This window comes from Plecotus auritus (assembly GCF_963455305.1).
Source record: "Plecotus auritus genome assembly, chromosome: 4".
NCBI classification, from domain to species: Eukaryota; Metazoa; Chordata; class Mammalia; order Chiroptera; family Vespertilionidae; genus Plecotus; species Plecotus auritus.
In genome coordinates this window covers 4,667,048-4,682,525 of record NC_137775.1, presented here as the reverse complement: position 1 = coordinate 4,682,525, position 15,478 = coordinate 4,667,048, and the positions used below count along the sequence as shown (strand labels likewise).

General features: G+C 44.7%; 1 protein-coding gene across 3 annotated transcripts; it reads right to left on the bottom strand.

Annotated features, from left to right (window-relative positions):
• Positions 1–665: 665 nt before the first annotated feature.
• On the bottom strand, positions 666–15,345 carry RSPH3 (radial spoke head 3). Of its 3 annotated transcripts, none has more exons than XM_080664541.1 (8): positions 15,004–15,345; positions 9,743–9,830; positions 8,822–8,963; positions 7,247–7,392; positions 5,696–5,899; positions 3,808–3,970; positions 1,515–1,601; positions 666–1,099 (listed from the first exon to the last, which is right to left on the bottom strand). In XM_080664541.1, exons 1-8 carry the CDS (start codon positions 15,102–15,104, stop codon positions 822–824), a joined length of 1,209 nt encoding a protein of 402 aa, XP_080520667.1. In that variant the 5' UTR covers positions 15,105–15,345; the 3' UTR covers positions 666–821. The 3 variants fall into 3 exon arrangements, with proteins under 3 accessions (XP_080520667.1, XP_080520668.1, XP_080520669.1); XM_080664542.1 differs by lacking the exon at positions 15,004–15,345 and adding an exon at positions 10,149–10,552; XM_080664543.1 differs by lacking the exons at positions 7,247–7,392; positions 9,743–9,830 and having other exon boundaries at positions 15,004–15,338.
• Positions 15,346–15,478: the final 133 nt, after the last annotated feature.

Genomic DNA, 15,478 nt, shown 5'->3' with positions numbered 1-15,478 from the left:
AACATATCCTTGAGTGAGGATTAACAAAAAACAAAAACAAAAAAAAGAGTAACTTGACTTTAGAGAGAAAATATCTGATTTTCAATAGTGCCGCTAAATTCTCCAAACAAGTTCAGATTAAAAAGTCAAATGTGAATTTTCTATAAGATACCAAAGCCATAATTCATAATATCTTGCCATATTGTAATAAGCGTTGAAAGGTCTGCCTGGCCGGGTGGCTCAGTTGGTTGGAGCATCGTCCCGTACACCAAAAAAGGCTGCAGGTTTGATTCCTGGTCAGGGCACAGACCTAGCTTTTAGGTTCAGTCCCCGGTCCCGGTTCGTACAAGAGGCAACTGATTGAAGGTTCTCCTTCACATCGATGTTTCTCCCTCTCCCCTGCCCCTCTATCGAGAATTAATTAAAAAGAAATCTTGCAGCACACCGGTGTGCCTCGGCATACCAGATGAAAATAGCTGCTACAGAGAAGGAAAGCTCGATGGCCGACATCGCTGATATCTAACATTATAGATCATATTTACTAAAAAGACCCCAAACCCACAAATTAGAAAGATTAAGGAAAAATACGTTAGTTATATATAGTGATAATGGGAAGCTTGTAAATAAGCATAATTCTCATTAGTTATAACTTCTTGATATTCTACTATTAAATAAATGAAGTATTTAAATTTTACTTATTATTAGTTTTATTTCAACATATTCTATTTGCCCAGTCCATTAGAGAAAAAGTCACGTTGACTAAATTCAACATAATTTGCATAGCCTGCGGGCCTCCCGTCATTACCTGGTTGCTTGCAATGCTGGTGGGCTGCAGGGGGGTTTCACCCCTCCCAGGATTCCCTGCCTTGCAACTGTTCTTCCCTCCCCAAGGACCTCCTCAGTCCTATCCGATCTTCTTCCTCCTCTTCCTCCTCCATTAGCTTGTCGTATGGGGCATCTGCGCTTGGAAGCGGCCTCTGCTCCTGGAATTCATAACCCATCACGGGGTCCCTCACGGATCCAGGACCACCAGGCCCCTCCTCGGGTTTCAGAAACGGATGCTTGTCCTCCTTTCGCTCGTACGTGGTCAGCCTCCTCTCAACGACCTCACGAATCAACACTGAAAAATTGCATGTACAGAAGTCACTGTGATTTTCTGTATATTAGTGGTGAGAATGCTGACTTGTGGATGCACAAAAAACATTTACCAGACCCATCCCTTCCCCATGTCAAAGTCTTTTATACAGAAAGCGCTCTTCCTTTCCGAGCCACTTAATGAATCGAATATGAGTTATAGTCAATGCCTTCTTAATAAGATATCACTTATAAAGTAACAACAAAAGAGATTAATTCTGAACAAAGTATAAAATAGAAAAATAAAAAATAATATTGAGGGTAAAAATTTGCGTGTTGGTTAATTAATATAACTGATGCACTGGAAAATTAAGAACTAAAACTGTAAAGTTAACATCTTTCTTCTGTTTAGTCTTCCTACTGAAAAACCTGAGAGATGACTTTTAAGTAAAGTAACTTACTGTCAAGCACTGTCCTTCCCACCATGCTGTGCTCCATGGTTTTGTCAACTTCGTTCATTAGCCATGGAAGGAAGTCGAGCTCAATATCTATGACAAAAAATTAATTATAACCACTAAGTAATTTTTATGAATCATCATAGATAGGAAGAATCTGCTTTCCCCCCAAGGTTACAAGGTCAATATTGTCAAAATTGTTTTCTTAATACAGAATGTGAAATAAGACTCACACAGCACAGGCTTTGCCACGTTCTCTCTGTGTATGCTGGCCCACTGCCTGTCCATTGCAGTAGAAATAGTATTTTCAAAAGTAAGAGGCCTTCCTTTAGAGTTGACTTTACAGGTGCATTGAGGTGGAGTAAGGAGGTGGGGGAGGGTGGGGCTGTGGACTTGGGAGAAGAGCAATCTACATGCAGTGCCAACCTGGGATTGAGCAATGCCTGGAAAAACACGCCCCCACCTTAGCCTGGGGCCAATGGCAGCTGATCAAGGCTCGGAGGGTACAGGTCAGAGGGCATCTGAGAAGAAGGCCTCTAGAAACTGGGGGTTTCCACAGTGATAAAGCTGTTCAAACTGAAATGGAAATCCACTACTGTGTAAGCCTTTTATTTATTTTTATTTTTTAAATATATTTTTATTGATTTCAGACGGGAAGGGAGAGGGAGAGATAGAAACTTTAATAATGAGAATCATTCATCGGTTGCCTCCTGCACATCCCCCACTGGGGATGGAGCCCAGAACCTGGGCATGTGCCCTTGACCAGAATCGAACCCGGGACCCTTCAGTCTGCAGGCTGATGCTCTCTCTATCCACTGAGCAAAACCAGCTAGGGCTGTGTAATCCTTTTAAAAATATGGTCCATTCTAATACACATTTTAATGTTCAAAAACAGGTTTTTTTTAGGGTAGGAATCTAATTTTTATTTTTTAATTAGATGACAACAGTGTGATAGAATATTATATTCACTACTATAAATAATTTCAAGCTAGGCATGAATCTCTGTACAGGCTTTTAAAGGACCTATACAGACTTTTTCAGAACCTCATGCTAACCCAGCAAGGTGGAGGCAGGCAGCGAGGAGAGCGCTGGGCCTGCAGTGGAGGGTCTGGTTGGTCTGAGCCTCCCGCCTCCCGGGGGAGTGGTCAGGAGCAAGGCCATGGGAATTAATGGGAATTAACCTGCCTTATCCACCCCACAGGGTTACTGGGAGGGTCACGTGGTATCATGTATGAAAAACACGATATAAATTAGAAAGCACAATATAAATGTAAACTAATAATATTAGTGTGTAATCTGACCTCTGCGTATTGAATTGAATATGGAATCAGTGAGAATGCACATTACTAACATCTGCCCCCAAATACGACTAGCCATTTGAAACAGGACCTGTCCACACAGCATTGTGGATTTAAGCACTTCTGAGCCTGAGGAAGGAGGGTGGCAGTGAGGAATGGCAGCCTGACACGCCACTGGCCAGACGAGCTGAGGGGAGGGGCTCCCGGGGATGCTAACAGTTGGGGTCTTCAAGGCAGAGATTGGCCAGTCGCCCTATTATCTCCAATACCTCATACAGCGCCTGGGACAGTCTGGCACCAAACTCAATAAATAAGTGACCTTACTCGCTGCCCTGAAAAGTTGTGTTTGTTTTTTTTTAATATGTTTTTATTGATTTCAGAGACAAGAAGGGAGAGGGATAGAAACATCAATGATGAGAGAGAACCATTGATCGGCTGCCTCTTGCATGCCCCCTACTGGGGATGCAGCCCGCAACCCGGGCATGTGCCCGTGACCGGAATCGAACTGGCTCCTGGGGTGACATTCACCCAGTGAGCACAGAGGCTGGGCCAGGGGTTTCTGATCAGAACAGTAAGCCAGCTGAGAAAGAGTTAACAGCAACAACTTAAATACACAGTGCTTTACAGCTTACAAAGTTTTGTGTGGATTATGACATTTAACTCCTAAGTAATCCTCATTTCACAGTAAGAAAACTGAAGGTCATAAAGCTATTTAAGGATGAGGCTGGGTCTCAAACCCAAACTTTTTCACATCAAGTCCATATTTCTTCCTACTATCCAATGTTGCTTCTGAATAAAGGCAAACTGGCATCCTAAAATCAAGATCTTTATAATACACTCATCAGTGACACCTTTTACCTAAAACAACTGTAATCGACTTTTACATCCGCATCAGAGATAGGAAGATTCCATTTGGAAATAAAAGTGGGCAGGAGATAAATCTGAACTGTGAAGAAGACGCTTATTGTAACAGGGTTAAGCTAATAGAAACCTCCACCAACCTCTTTCAACAGGATCAAAAAAGTAGCCCCCATCCTTGAGGCTGTCGAACACGGAGGGGAGCAGGTCGGCCAGGTAGCGCTGCGAGAAGGCGCGGGCAGCGATCTTCTGCGAGGTCTCCTTGTGCTTGTGCATCACCTCCCACTGCTGCTGCTTCCGGCGCTCCTGCAGGACAAGCCCCAGCAGCGTGGTGACTCAGCGGGCACGTCTGCCCCGAAGCGAGTTCGAGGAAGAACTGGACTTACATTTGTATCCAAAGAAGGGACAGCAAGATGTCTATTAAAGGTTCCTAGTTTCCATCAGGATGGTAATGAATTTCAACAGCTAGTAGGTACTGAACTCAGAGATGGAGCTTATGGTAAAATTCACCTCCTGGTCCATTTTCAAGTAAAATAATTTCAAGATATACATGTTTGTATGGATATCAAAGGGTTATAATAGTTATATGTATTTTTACATAGCAGTGTAAGTAGTGCTGATATGAAAATTATAGTTGCTCAGATGTCTTCAGTAAAGAACTTGGGCCAATGAATTGTCTCAGTTGTAATGACTTTTTGAAGTCATAAAGTTCCAAAAATGATAAAACCTCTTTTTTGTTGCTGCTGCTTCTTGTAGACCATACGGTCCCTGTAAGGGTAATGGGCCATATTCTCTACTCCATGCACAAGTGGGCGCATGATCTATTTTCTAATTATGTCTCTTTCAAGGTTTAAGCAAATGTAAATATAGATGATTTGTAGTTTTCATAACGTATTTCCTAATTGTAAATAAACTAAAAAGTAAGTACTCTGATAAATTTCACCGATTTTTTCAACAAAGCTCATTTTGCCAGTGTTCATTTCATATTTGTAAACCAATAACGTTGCATTTGCACAATTTAACCATACGCCGTATGCTCTCTACACAAGTCAGAAAGCCGTACGCTCTGCCCACCGGGGAGGGAAACTGAAAGCCCATTTCATTAGGCACCGAGTAGACTACCCCGACAACGAAGCCTTTCTGCGCAGCAAGTGGGGCGCTTTGGGGAGCTGCGTGAGCTGTGCCAGGTGTCCCGGCGCTGCTTCATCACTCCTTCTCCCGGTGCGAGCCAGGGCGACAGTAACTGCCAGACACACCGAGCCTAGTGTCTCCTAGCTGGAGGTTAGTGGCACATTTTACAAATTGGATTCTATAAGTCTCCTTATGAAAGGCTGTAAAAACCTATACTTGTAAAGATGTTATCCAGGGACCCAAGTGGTTCTGGTGTATCCCTAAGGATATGAGAGGGTCTAGGCCAGCCTTGGGCAAACTACGGCCCGCGGGCCGGATCCGGCTGTTCTATCCGGTTCTCTTGCTCTCCCCTCCGCTCCTTTACTTTGAATTTATATTAGTTCACACAAACACTCCATCCATGCTTTTGTTCTGGCCCTCCGGTCCAGTTTAAGAACCCATTGTGGCCCTCGAGTCAAAAAGTTTGCCCACCCCTGGTCTAGGCGCTGAGAGAGACCCAGAACTCTACACAGACCAGACCCTCTGAGTCTTATCGCCCACCCATTCACATACACTTACCTTTTCTGTCCACCTTTCCTGCCGCTAACTTTTGGCAAATCGATCTGTTCTTCCACTGGGGCTCTTGCTAGCTAAGAGTGCCTTGCAGTTGGGACACATGTCACTTAAATAACTTAGGAATCGTTGGTTCTCCATTTAGGTACAGTTACATACGCTGGGATTTAAAAACATGACTCAGCTCACAAAGGATCTGTGATCCGAGAACAGGAGAGACCTAAACAAATACTATCCGTCTTTTCTAGCACATTTCCGAAGACCTTTCGCTCTGTAACAGACCACGTGTCATCGTGAACACACTTTGCTGCACAGCCAAGGGCTGTCCAAGGAGGAAACGGGACCTACTTTCTCCTCTCGGTGTCGCCTCTCTTGCTCCTCCAGCCTCTGGACCTCGGCCAGCTCCACGTTGCGCAGCTCTTCATAGGCGTACTGAGTGGCCCGCAGGTCGGCCAGCTCCTCCTCTTCCATCACCTCCAGCAGAGCCTGCTCAATGGTCTTTCCCACCAGGACTTCCAGCATCGGTTTCACTTCCAGATCAAAGTCAAAGAGCTTAAATGCACAACACAAAGCAAACGGCACATTTTAATCATGAGCCAAATGCGCAATGATAAAACTCCCAGAACGGCAGCAGGAACACCACCCTATGTACGAGCGTCTCTGTGCGCCGGACCTGTGCCGGGGCTTTGTCTGTGGTCTCCAGTCCTCACAACAGCCCTGCAGGCACACAGCGGACCATTCTGTTTGTAGCAGTGGTTCTCAACCTTCCTAACGCCGCGACCCTTTAATGCAGTTCCTCATGTGGTGGTGACCCCCAACCATAAAATTATTTTCGTTGCTACTTCATCACTGTAATTTTGCTACTGTTGTGAATTGTAATGTAAATATCTGTGTTTTCCAATGGTCTTGGGCTCTACAGCAGCGGTTCTCAACCTGTGGGTTGCCTAAGACCATCGGAAAACACAGATATTTACATTACGATTCACAACAGTAGCAAAATTACAGTTATGAAGTAGCAACGAAAATAATTTTATGGTTGGGGGTCACCACCACATGAGGAACTGCATTAAAGGGTCGCGGCATTAGGAAGGTTGAGAACCACTGGTTTACACGCAAAATTAAGTCAGAGTTACAAAAAGATCCAAGCAGTCTTCAAAAAGAACCCTGATACTCCACAGTTTTAAGGTCAGACTCTAAAACCCAAGGGAAATATCCTTTTCGTTCTTATTCCCTGCCTTTTCTACTAAATTTTTACTGGTTGTTTTTGATAACAGTTGAAAAACCAAGGAACAAGAATAATGGGCATTATAGTGATTCATTTCTAGGATTTAAAGGCAAAACATACTCTTCTATGCAGCTTATGAAGATTTATTTGATTTCTCAGTTTCAATGATGGTTCTTTCAAGTTCCTTCAAGTCTTAACCTCATTTAAGTCGTTCTGCACAGAAGCATTGTCTTCTCTTCTTACATTTCAGAACACATTCCACAATGATATGAAAATGTAATTGTTTTAGAACTTTTTGACATAGATTATCTTCATAAAAGTTATGTAATCTATAAGCAACTAATAGAATCTCTTAGCTCAGAGATATTATTTTTCCTTATTTGGTACAAGTCTACTTATACTCATACATTAAGCAAGAATGCAGATACATAAAAGCAAAAAACATTGCTAACAATTTTTATCTCTGATCAGCAAAGAGGGGAAATCAGGACATAGCATTTAAAATATTTCTGGGTACTTCAGGATAAAACTATTAGAGATAAATTTGGAAAGAAATCCAGTGAGTAGAATCTTTTTGATTGTGCAGTGGTTTGTATTCCTATTAAGGTTTTAACTAAACCTAACTTTACCTATTTATAATGAAGACAGAAGGAAGTCCGAATAACGTACTATACCTCTCCTTCTAGGATTTGGGTGGCCACATCTTGGCCAGTTTTGGCAGGAATAAAGAGTGGTGTTGGTGGTTTGTCCAAAAATGCATCTGTCTGGCATTCCATATCAGCTTCAATTATGCGGTCAGCAATTTCTTCAAGGTATAATTCTAAGAGAATACCATATACATTGAGTTTGACATTCTGGTCTATTTCAAGCATATATCTGTATCTGAAACTTCAGCTCCTTCAAAATAGAATTAAATGGATCAGAAAATAAGTCTTAGAAAGTGCTCAAGTGGGGTATTCAATTCACATGTTGTACTAAGCATTTTTATATATTTGGAAGACAAGAGAGTCAGTCAGGCTAGAATATACTGAACATCAAGAAAGCACTGAGCTTTATATTTGAAAGTGAAACTAACACCATAGATGTATATAAGATGCAAAGCACAATATGACATGGAAAGTTAATAATCCTATAATTGAGTCCTAAGATAGTAAACATATAAAGATTTGAAAATTCCTGTATATTTAAAAGTGTTATGCCCATGTATAGTCTCTGAGATATAGGAAATACTCAACAAAAGGTGGCTACTGTTGTATCTCCTAATATTCTGATGATCTAGATCAGCCGTGGGCAAACTACGGCCCGCGGGCCGGATCCGGCTGTTCTATCCAGTTCTCTTGCTCTCCCCTCCGCTCCTTTACTTTGAATTTATATTAGTTCACACAAACACTCCATCCATGCTTTTGTTCCGGCCCTCCGGTCCAGTTTAAGAACCCATTGTGGCCCTCGAGTCAAAAAGTTTGCCCACCCCTGGGCTAGATAAACGTTAAAACGAATCTCTCACAGAAGGACAACTATATTGGCTATCACACGGACTCATTCTAGACTTGGCCTCCAGGTAGGGAAAAAGCGTAACGGTTCTCCTCCTTTCGCTCTTACCGCCCGGAGGCAGCTCGGATGAGCGCACTCACCATCGTGGCCGGGTGCAAGGTGCCCCCTGAGCGGTTACGTGGTCGTCCATGGCAGCACCAAGTACTGTCTGATTATCAAGATTCTGTCAACCACCCGGCTAGACCCCTAGGTCCGGAAGCCCCTCCAGCCGAGAACAGTCAGAGCGGCAGGAAAGGCCTGGCACCGCCGGCGGAGGCCACGGGGCCCGGGGCACAGAGGGGAAGGAGAGCCGCGGGGAGGACAGACGAGGCCGTGTGAGAGGCGGAGGGCTCAGCGCTGCAAGGGCTTTCCCCTCTCAGGAGGCAAATAAAATGCCCAAATGGAACTACAACGTTCTCCTCTCCTGTGGGTCCAACCGTGATTCATGTTGGACTATAAAAAAAGTGAGAAATAATCCCAGTTTGAAAATAAATATGGAAAAAGGGCTAAGAGAGAATTAATCTGGTCATAAAGTTCTTTAAAAAAAATCTCACATTGCCATGTAGCCAACGTAATAATAATATGTAATCTAGGAATGTTTTTAATGAATTGCCTCCTACTAAGTGGCTGGGGAAGTACTGGGGAGCATACAGATACCTAAGCAACGGGAAGGCCAAAGAGCTGAGCCACAAGGAGCCGGCGCCGGGCCAGCCACCCACCTGTCTGCACGTCCACGTGCTTCCTGCCCTCCACGGGCTCCGGCGTGCGCGGTCGGAGCTGCTCCTGGGCGCGTCTTTTGGCGGCCGCCCTCTTCTTGGTCTCCTGGAGCTTCTGGACGTGCTCGTCCACGGCCTGCCCGCGCTGAGAGTGACGGAAAAGGGCCTACAGTTTAGAAACTATTTCTCAAAGCAAACGCAAGTGCATTGCAAAAGTGATTCCTGGGGAGCAGCAGAGCGCCCGGCATCGCATCGCGGCTGGCTCCTGCGCGGCGGGACCTGGGGATGGAAATGTCGTTTGCACTTGGCCAGGGGACTAGCAAGGTGTCTGACAAAAGCAACTTGAAAGTACGACTATTAAGTGGAATAAATCGTGCAGAACCTTATCTAAGAAATCGTTTTTCTCATTCAAGTATTTGCAGCAGGATTTCCTCTCGTGCCTAGTAACCTAGTATACTGATATAACCATTCAGGCACAATAAACTTTAATATACAGGTAAGAAATTGAAAAGCGCTACGATTATCTTTATTTTTCAACTACAGTTGACAATAATATTTTATATTAGTTCCAGGTGTACATCATAGTGGTTAGCTATTTGATTTGGGTATCAGGGCAATGGTGGCCTCATAAAATAAGTTGGGAAGTATTCCCTCCTCTCTTATTTTCCAGAAGAGTCTGTGGAGAATTGGTGCAAATTCTTTTCTACGTGTTGGGTATAATTCTCCAGTGAAACCATCTGGGCCTGGACATTTCTTTTGGGAAATGTTTAAATTAGAAATGCAATTTCCTTAATAGTTAATAGGACTATTCCTTTTTCTAGCAATCCATTTTTATTTTATTTTATACATGTTTTAGTCTGCAAGAGATTAGAAATGAAAAGCAACAAATAAACTGGCCCTTCACTTTACTCGAATTCTACGCACCTGCCGTTCTGGATGTAGAGCGTAAGTGTTGCCCCGGATCACCCTTCTGTCATACATGATGTTTCCGAACGGCAGGGGTTCGTCAGGTCTGTGAGAGAGCAAATTCTAAATACCTGCTGGTACCTGGGAGGTCAACTCGTTTTTATAAGACTTAGACTAAGATGGAAATATTGTAAGGAAACAGATTTTTGTTTGAGCGCAGTCCAAAAATTAAGGGGACAAATGGCTGCCACTTAGGGAATGCTGATGATATGCCCTTCACATGTATTATTTTATTTATTGCTCAAGATAAGCTTAAAGTTGGGAAATATAATCCTCATTTGAAAAAAGAGGAAGTAAACTCAGAAAGAAGTCTACTAGTAAGTGGCAGAGCTGGATTTGGGCTGTAAAACTTTAAACTACTTACCATTAAAATCTGAAAAGGGGCCTGGCCGGTGTGGCTCAGTGGTTGAGCGTCAGCCTATGAGCCAGGAGGTCACAGTTCGATTCCCACCCTGGGCACATGCCCGGGTTGCAGGCTCCATCCCCAGTATGGGGTATGCAGCAGGCAGCCGATCAATGATTCTCTCTCATTATTGATGTTTCTCTCTCTTTCTCTCTCTCCTTCTCCCTTCCTCTCTCTGAAATCAATACAAAAATATTTAAAAAAACAAAACTGAAAAGAGGTCTACCCTAAAGAACTGACAAAAGTTTGATTCAAGGACTAAAAAATTACATTACTAGAAATAGGCTTAATAAAATAAGTTAAACTTCTCATTGTTCTTTAACTTCAAAGATCTTTTAAAATTATATTGTTTTAATTTGGAGTATAATGATCAACAGTGAAAAATACAGTTGATATTTTCATCCAAGGTTCTTTAAATGATATTCTACCTATGGTTATAAAACCAAATATCTAACTACACCAATAACAGTCTCTATCAGAAATGATGTTGAGGGGGGTACCATGCTGCTTATGTATCACAGATCGAAATCCCATTGGGTAACCTGACTTCGTATGACTGGAACCCGTGCCATCCTCCGGCACGTTCAGCTCGGCCGGCCGCCCCTTCACTGAGCCCTCCCTTCCCAGCCTCTGTGACACACCGCATTCCCCATCGCCTTCTGCTCCTTCTCCCACGCTCTTTCTCACCGTGCTGACAGCACCTCCAGTCCTGGAGGATTTCCTTAGGGCTCAGCCCTCCCGTGTCCTTAGTTAAATTCATCCATTCTCAGGCTTCACTTAGGACCCGTATGCTGAAAACTCCCAGTTTTATGTTTGGCTCAGAACTCTCTCTGAGCTCTAACCATGTACAGCCAACTGGTAAGTTCGATGACATCTCACTAAGATGTCTCACAGGCAACCTTACTGAACTAACTAGGATTCCCCCACTCCACCTCGCTACTCCTTCAGTGTCTGTTTCATTTGGCTTAATCTAGAAGCCTGGGCGTCGTCACAATTCCTTCCTATTCCCCACTCCCTACATCCAGCAAGTCCTATTGATTCTAACCAGCAATCTTTCTCACATCGTTCTACCCATTGCTCTACCCCACTATCTTTTACCTGGACTACTGCAAAAGTCTCTTAACTGTCTGGAACAAAATTTCTCCCTCAATCTGGCCTATAAATTGTAGCCAGTCAGCTGTTAGGACGGAAAAATCCAAACATAACTCTTACTTGATTAAAGCCTCCGAGTGCTAATTAATGTAATAATGAGGGCAAATTTTAGTTGAGTTTTATGCTATCAAAAGCCAAAAAGAGTCCTAGCTGGTTTGGTTCAGTGGATAGAGCATTGGCCTGAAGACTAAAGAGTCCTGGGTTTGATTCCAATGCCCGGGTTGCGGGCTTGATCCCCAGTGGGGGACATGCAAGAGGCAGCCGATCAATGAGTCTCTCTCATCACGGATGTTCCAATCTTTCTCTCTCTCTCCCTTCCTCTCTGAAATCAATAAAATATATATATTAAAGAAAACAAAAAAGGAAATGTAATTTTAAAAAAGCCAAAAAGAGCCTGGCTGGTATGGCTCAGTAGTTCAGTGTCGACCCATGAACCAGGAGGTCATGATTTGATCCTGGTCAGGGAACTTGCCTCATTTGTGGGCTCGATCCCCAGAAGGGGGCCTGCAGGAGGCAGCCAATCAATGATTCGCTCTCATCATAGATGTTTTTATCCCTCTCTCCCTCTCCCTTCCTCTCTCTGAAATCGATAAAAACATTTATAAAAAAAAGCCAAAAAGAAAAAAAAAAAATCCATAACACCTATTGCTGGTGAGGAGATGGAGAAAAGGATATGTTTAAACATTCTTGGAGAAAAGGTATATTGTTCCATCATTCATATTAAAAACATACACGACCTAAAAGCCCACTCTGGAAATCTGGCTCATAACAACAAAGAGGTCAGCCCTAACCGGTTTGGCTCAGTGGATAGAGCATTGGCCTGCAGACTGAAGGGTCCCGGGTTCAACTTTGATCAAGGGCACATGCCCGGGTTTTGGGCTTGATCCCCAGTAGGGGGTGTGCAGGAGGCAGCCAGTCAATGATTCTCTCTCATCATTGACGTTTTTATCTCACTCTCTCCCTCTCCCTTCCTCTCTGAAATGAATAAAGTATATTTAAAAAAAAATAAAGAGTTCAATACATGAAGTTGTTTATTGAAATCTCCTCCCTCTCTCTCTAAAATTAATAAAAACACATCCTCCAGTGAGAATTAAAAACAAAAATGAAATTAGAGCTTGTAAAAAAGTGGAAAAGGTCAACTGCAGATTAATATGTGTAGTATGATTCTATTTTGGAACTAAACCTTCTAATTGAATGTGCATATGCTCATATATATGTGTGTACCAGCAAGGAGGTGTAGAATCTAAACTAATAAAAGGGTAATATGCTAATTAGACTGGGACACCTTCTGGGAGACCTTCTAGACGTCCTTCCGGACAAAGCCATGGTGGTGGGGCCGAGGCAGAGGCAGTTAGGGGTGATCAGGCCAAGAGGGGAGGACAGTTGGGGGTGATCAGGTTGACGGGGGGGGGGGCAGTTGGGGGCAAGCAGGCCAGCAGGGGGGGTAGTTGGGGGTGAGCAGGCCAGCAGGGTGGGGGCAATTGGGGGTGAGCAGGCTGGCGGGCAGGGGGTCAGTTGGGGATGATCAGGCTGGCGGGGGGTCAGTTGGGGGTGAGCAGGCCGGCAGGGGTGGCAGTTGGGGGCGATCAGGCCGGCAAGGGGGGGCAGTTGGGGGCAAGCAGGCCGGCAGGCAGAGTGGTTAGGGGTGATCAGGCAGGCAGGCAGGTGAGCAGTTAGAAGCCAGCGGTTCTGGATTGTGAGAGGGATCCCAGATTGGAGAGGGTGCAGGCTGGGCTGAGGGGACCCCCCCTGCACAAATTTCGTGTACTGGGCCACTAGTAGTAATATAAGATTGTTAAGTTTGTTTACAACATGGAAGTGGGAGTAGAGGTGAGCAAGAGATAATTAACATTGCCTTTATTCATCCTTATTTTATATTTTTCCTTTGTTTCAAAAAGCATATATTACTTTTGTAAATTGCAAGTCGCCAATAAGGATAATTTTAAACTGAAAAATCAAATACACATATACACTGAGTGGCCAGATTATTATGATCTCTGAACGCATAATAATCTGGCCACTCAGTGTGTGTGTGTGTACATATGTGTGTGTGTGTGTGTACATATATGTGTGTTTGTGTGTGTGTGTGTGTATAGACATATATATATATATTAGAGGCCCGGTGCATGAATTTGTGCATGGGTGGGGTCTGGCCAGCCTGGACATGGATGGTTGGCTGGCCTGCCTGCTGGTCGAACTCCTGGTCGAGGGGACAATTTGCATATTAGCCTTTTATTATATAGGATATACACTGAGTGGCCAGATTATTATGCGTTCAGAGATCATCATCATCTGGCCACTCAGTGTATATACCACACTCCTTCCAATGGCTTGAATCAACAGATTAGTTCAATATAAGCAAGGTCCTGCAACTTATCAACTAATTCTATATTAAAAAAAAATTATTCCGAATGAATCACCAATGATTCTTATTTCACCTGTTGGTCAGATTTAATAGTAATGACTTATAAGCAACCACTTAAAGGCACCAGAAAGTGTTTTTGTTGTTTGTTTATTTAAAGGAAAGGCAGGGTCCCTACCCTTTATTTTTATTTTTTAATTTAAAAAATTTTTAAAGTTGATTTCAGAGAGGAAGGGAGAGGGAGAGAGAGAGATAGAAACATCCATGATGAGAGAGACTCATTGATTGGCTGCCTCTTGCACGCCCCCACTGGGGATGGAGCCGGCAACCGGGCCTGTGCCCTTGACCAGAATTGAACCTGGGACCCTTCAGTCCACAGGCCCATGCTCTATCCACTGAGCCACACCTGCTAGGGCCAGAAAGTGTTTTTGAAAGAAATGCCTTTTGAAACGGAATCCTTTTACAATATAAATGATCTCTCTCCAAGTTTAAAGTTTCTATTTTGGTTTTCTTAAAAGTGTAAGTATTTATTAAAAATGCCTTTGGCAGAATAAGATGATTATGAATTTGGACTCAGTTTCTGAAATAAGCATCGAGAGTTCCATTGCTGATGCCCGGCCATTAATTCAGCAGTTTGTACTGAGTGCTTATTGTGCCTCCGGCATGGTCCTGGTGAGACCACAGACAGGAAGGTTCCTGCTCCCGTGGAATCCGCATTCTTGGGAAGTTCTGATGATTCCAAAAGTTGATGCTTACGGGAGGAACTTCAAGAGAACCATCATGATTACGGTCCTTTTAAAATACAGATATTTGAATATTAGCACATGCTCATCAATGTAAAAATACAATTTGGGGTCGAGCATGAAAGGATCACCTGATTTTTTGACCAAAGACTGGCGTGGCTCCCATTTTGGACATGCGATTACTGTGTGACACTTCTGTACCTGTTTTCTTATTTGCATCATGGAGTTATAAAACCAACCTCACAGCCCTGTGGACTCGTAAGAAAATGTATGTAAACGACTGTAGTAAGGAGCTTGGCACACAGCTGGCCAACAGGAAACATTAGTTGGGTCAAACTTTGTGAAACAGGTCAGCAATTCACGACCCCGAACAGTGGACGAAGGGAGGACACCCAGGCCCCTTCTGCCCTCGCTCCTCCGCGCGCCTGGGAACGGTCAGGGAAGAACCTGGTGTCGGCGGCGCGGAGGGGCCGGAAAGCGCGGAGGCAGGTGTCCCGAGGGCGACGGGGCCAGAAGGGGGACACGGCTGGAGACACACAGGGGCTGTGGGTTCACTCACTGCTGCGTCAGGCTGTCCCGGTAGCGCAGGCGGCAGGGTGGGGCCCGGGGCCGGCTGGTGTAGGTGTAGGTGCTCATGGTCCCAGAGGCTACGCCGGGCATCGAAGCGCTTGGCTTTCAATGGAACTTGGCTTCGGAGCAGGCGGGCGCTAAGGCGTCGTGGGACCGGAGAGGTTTACGTGGTGCCAGGGCAGGGGTGCCAGGCGCCGGGAGGGGAGGAAGAAAGGCAGCGGGCAGGAAGGGAAGTTGCCAGGGCGAGACGTGGGAGCCACACTCGGCAGGCCAGCGGGAGCACAGAGCCGCCGGCGGCGCCCGCAGCGGTTGCCCAGCAACCCCGAGTTCCGCCAGGGGGCGGGACCTCCAGGCCGATTCGAGGGGCGGGTTTCGTGGGAAGGTCCCTAGGGCCGCGCACTTCCGGCTCTTGACTCCGCCCACCGTGCCTCCCTGGCAGGTGCGCCTGCGCGTTAGCAGCTCTT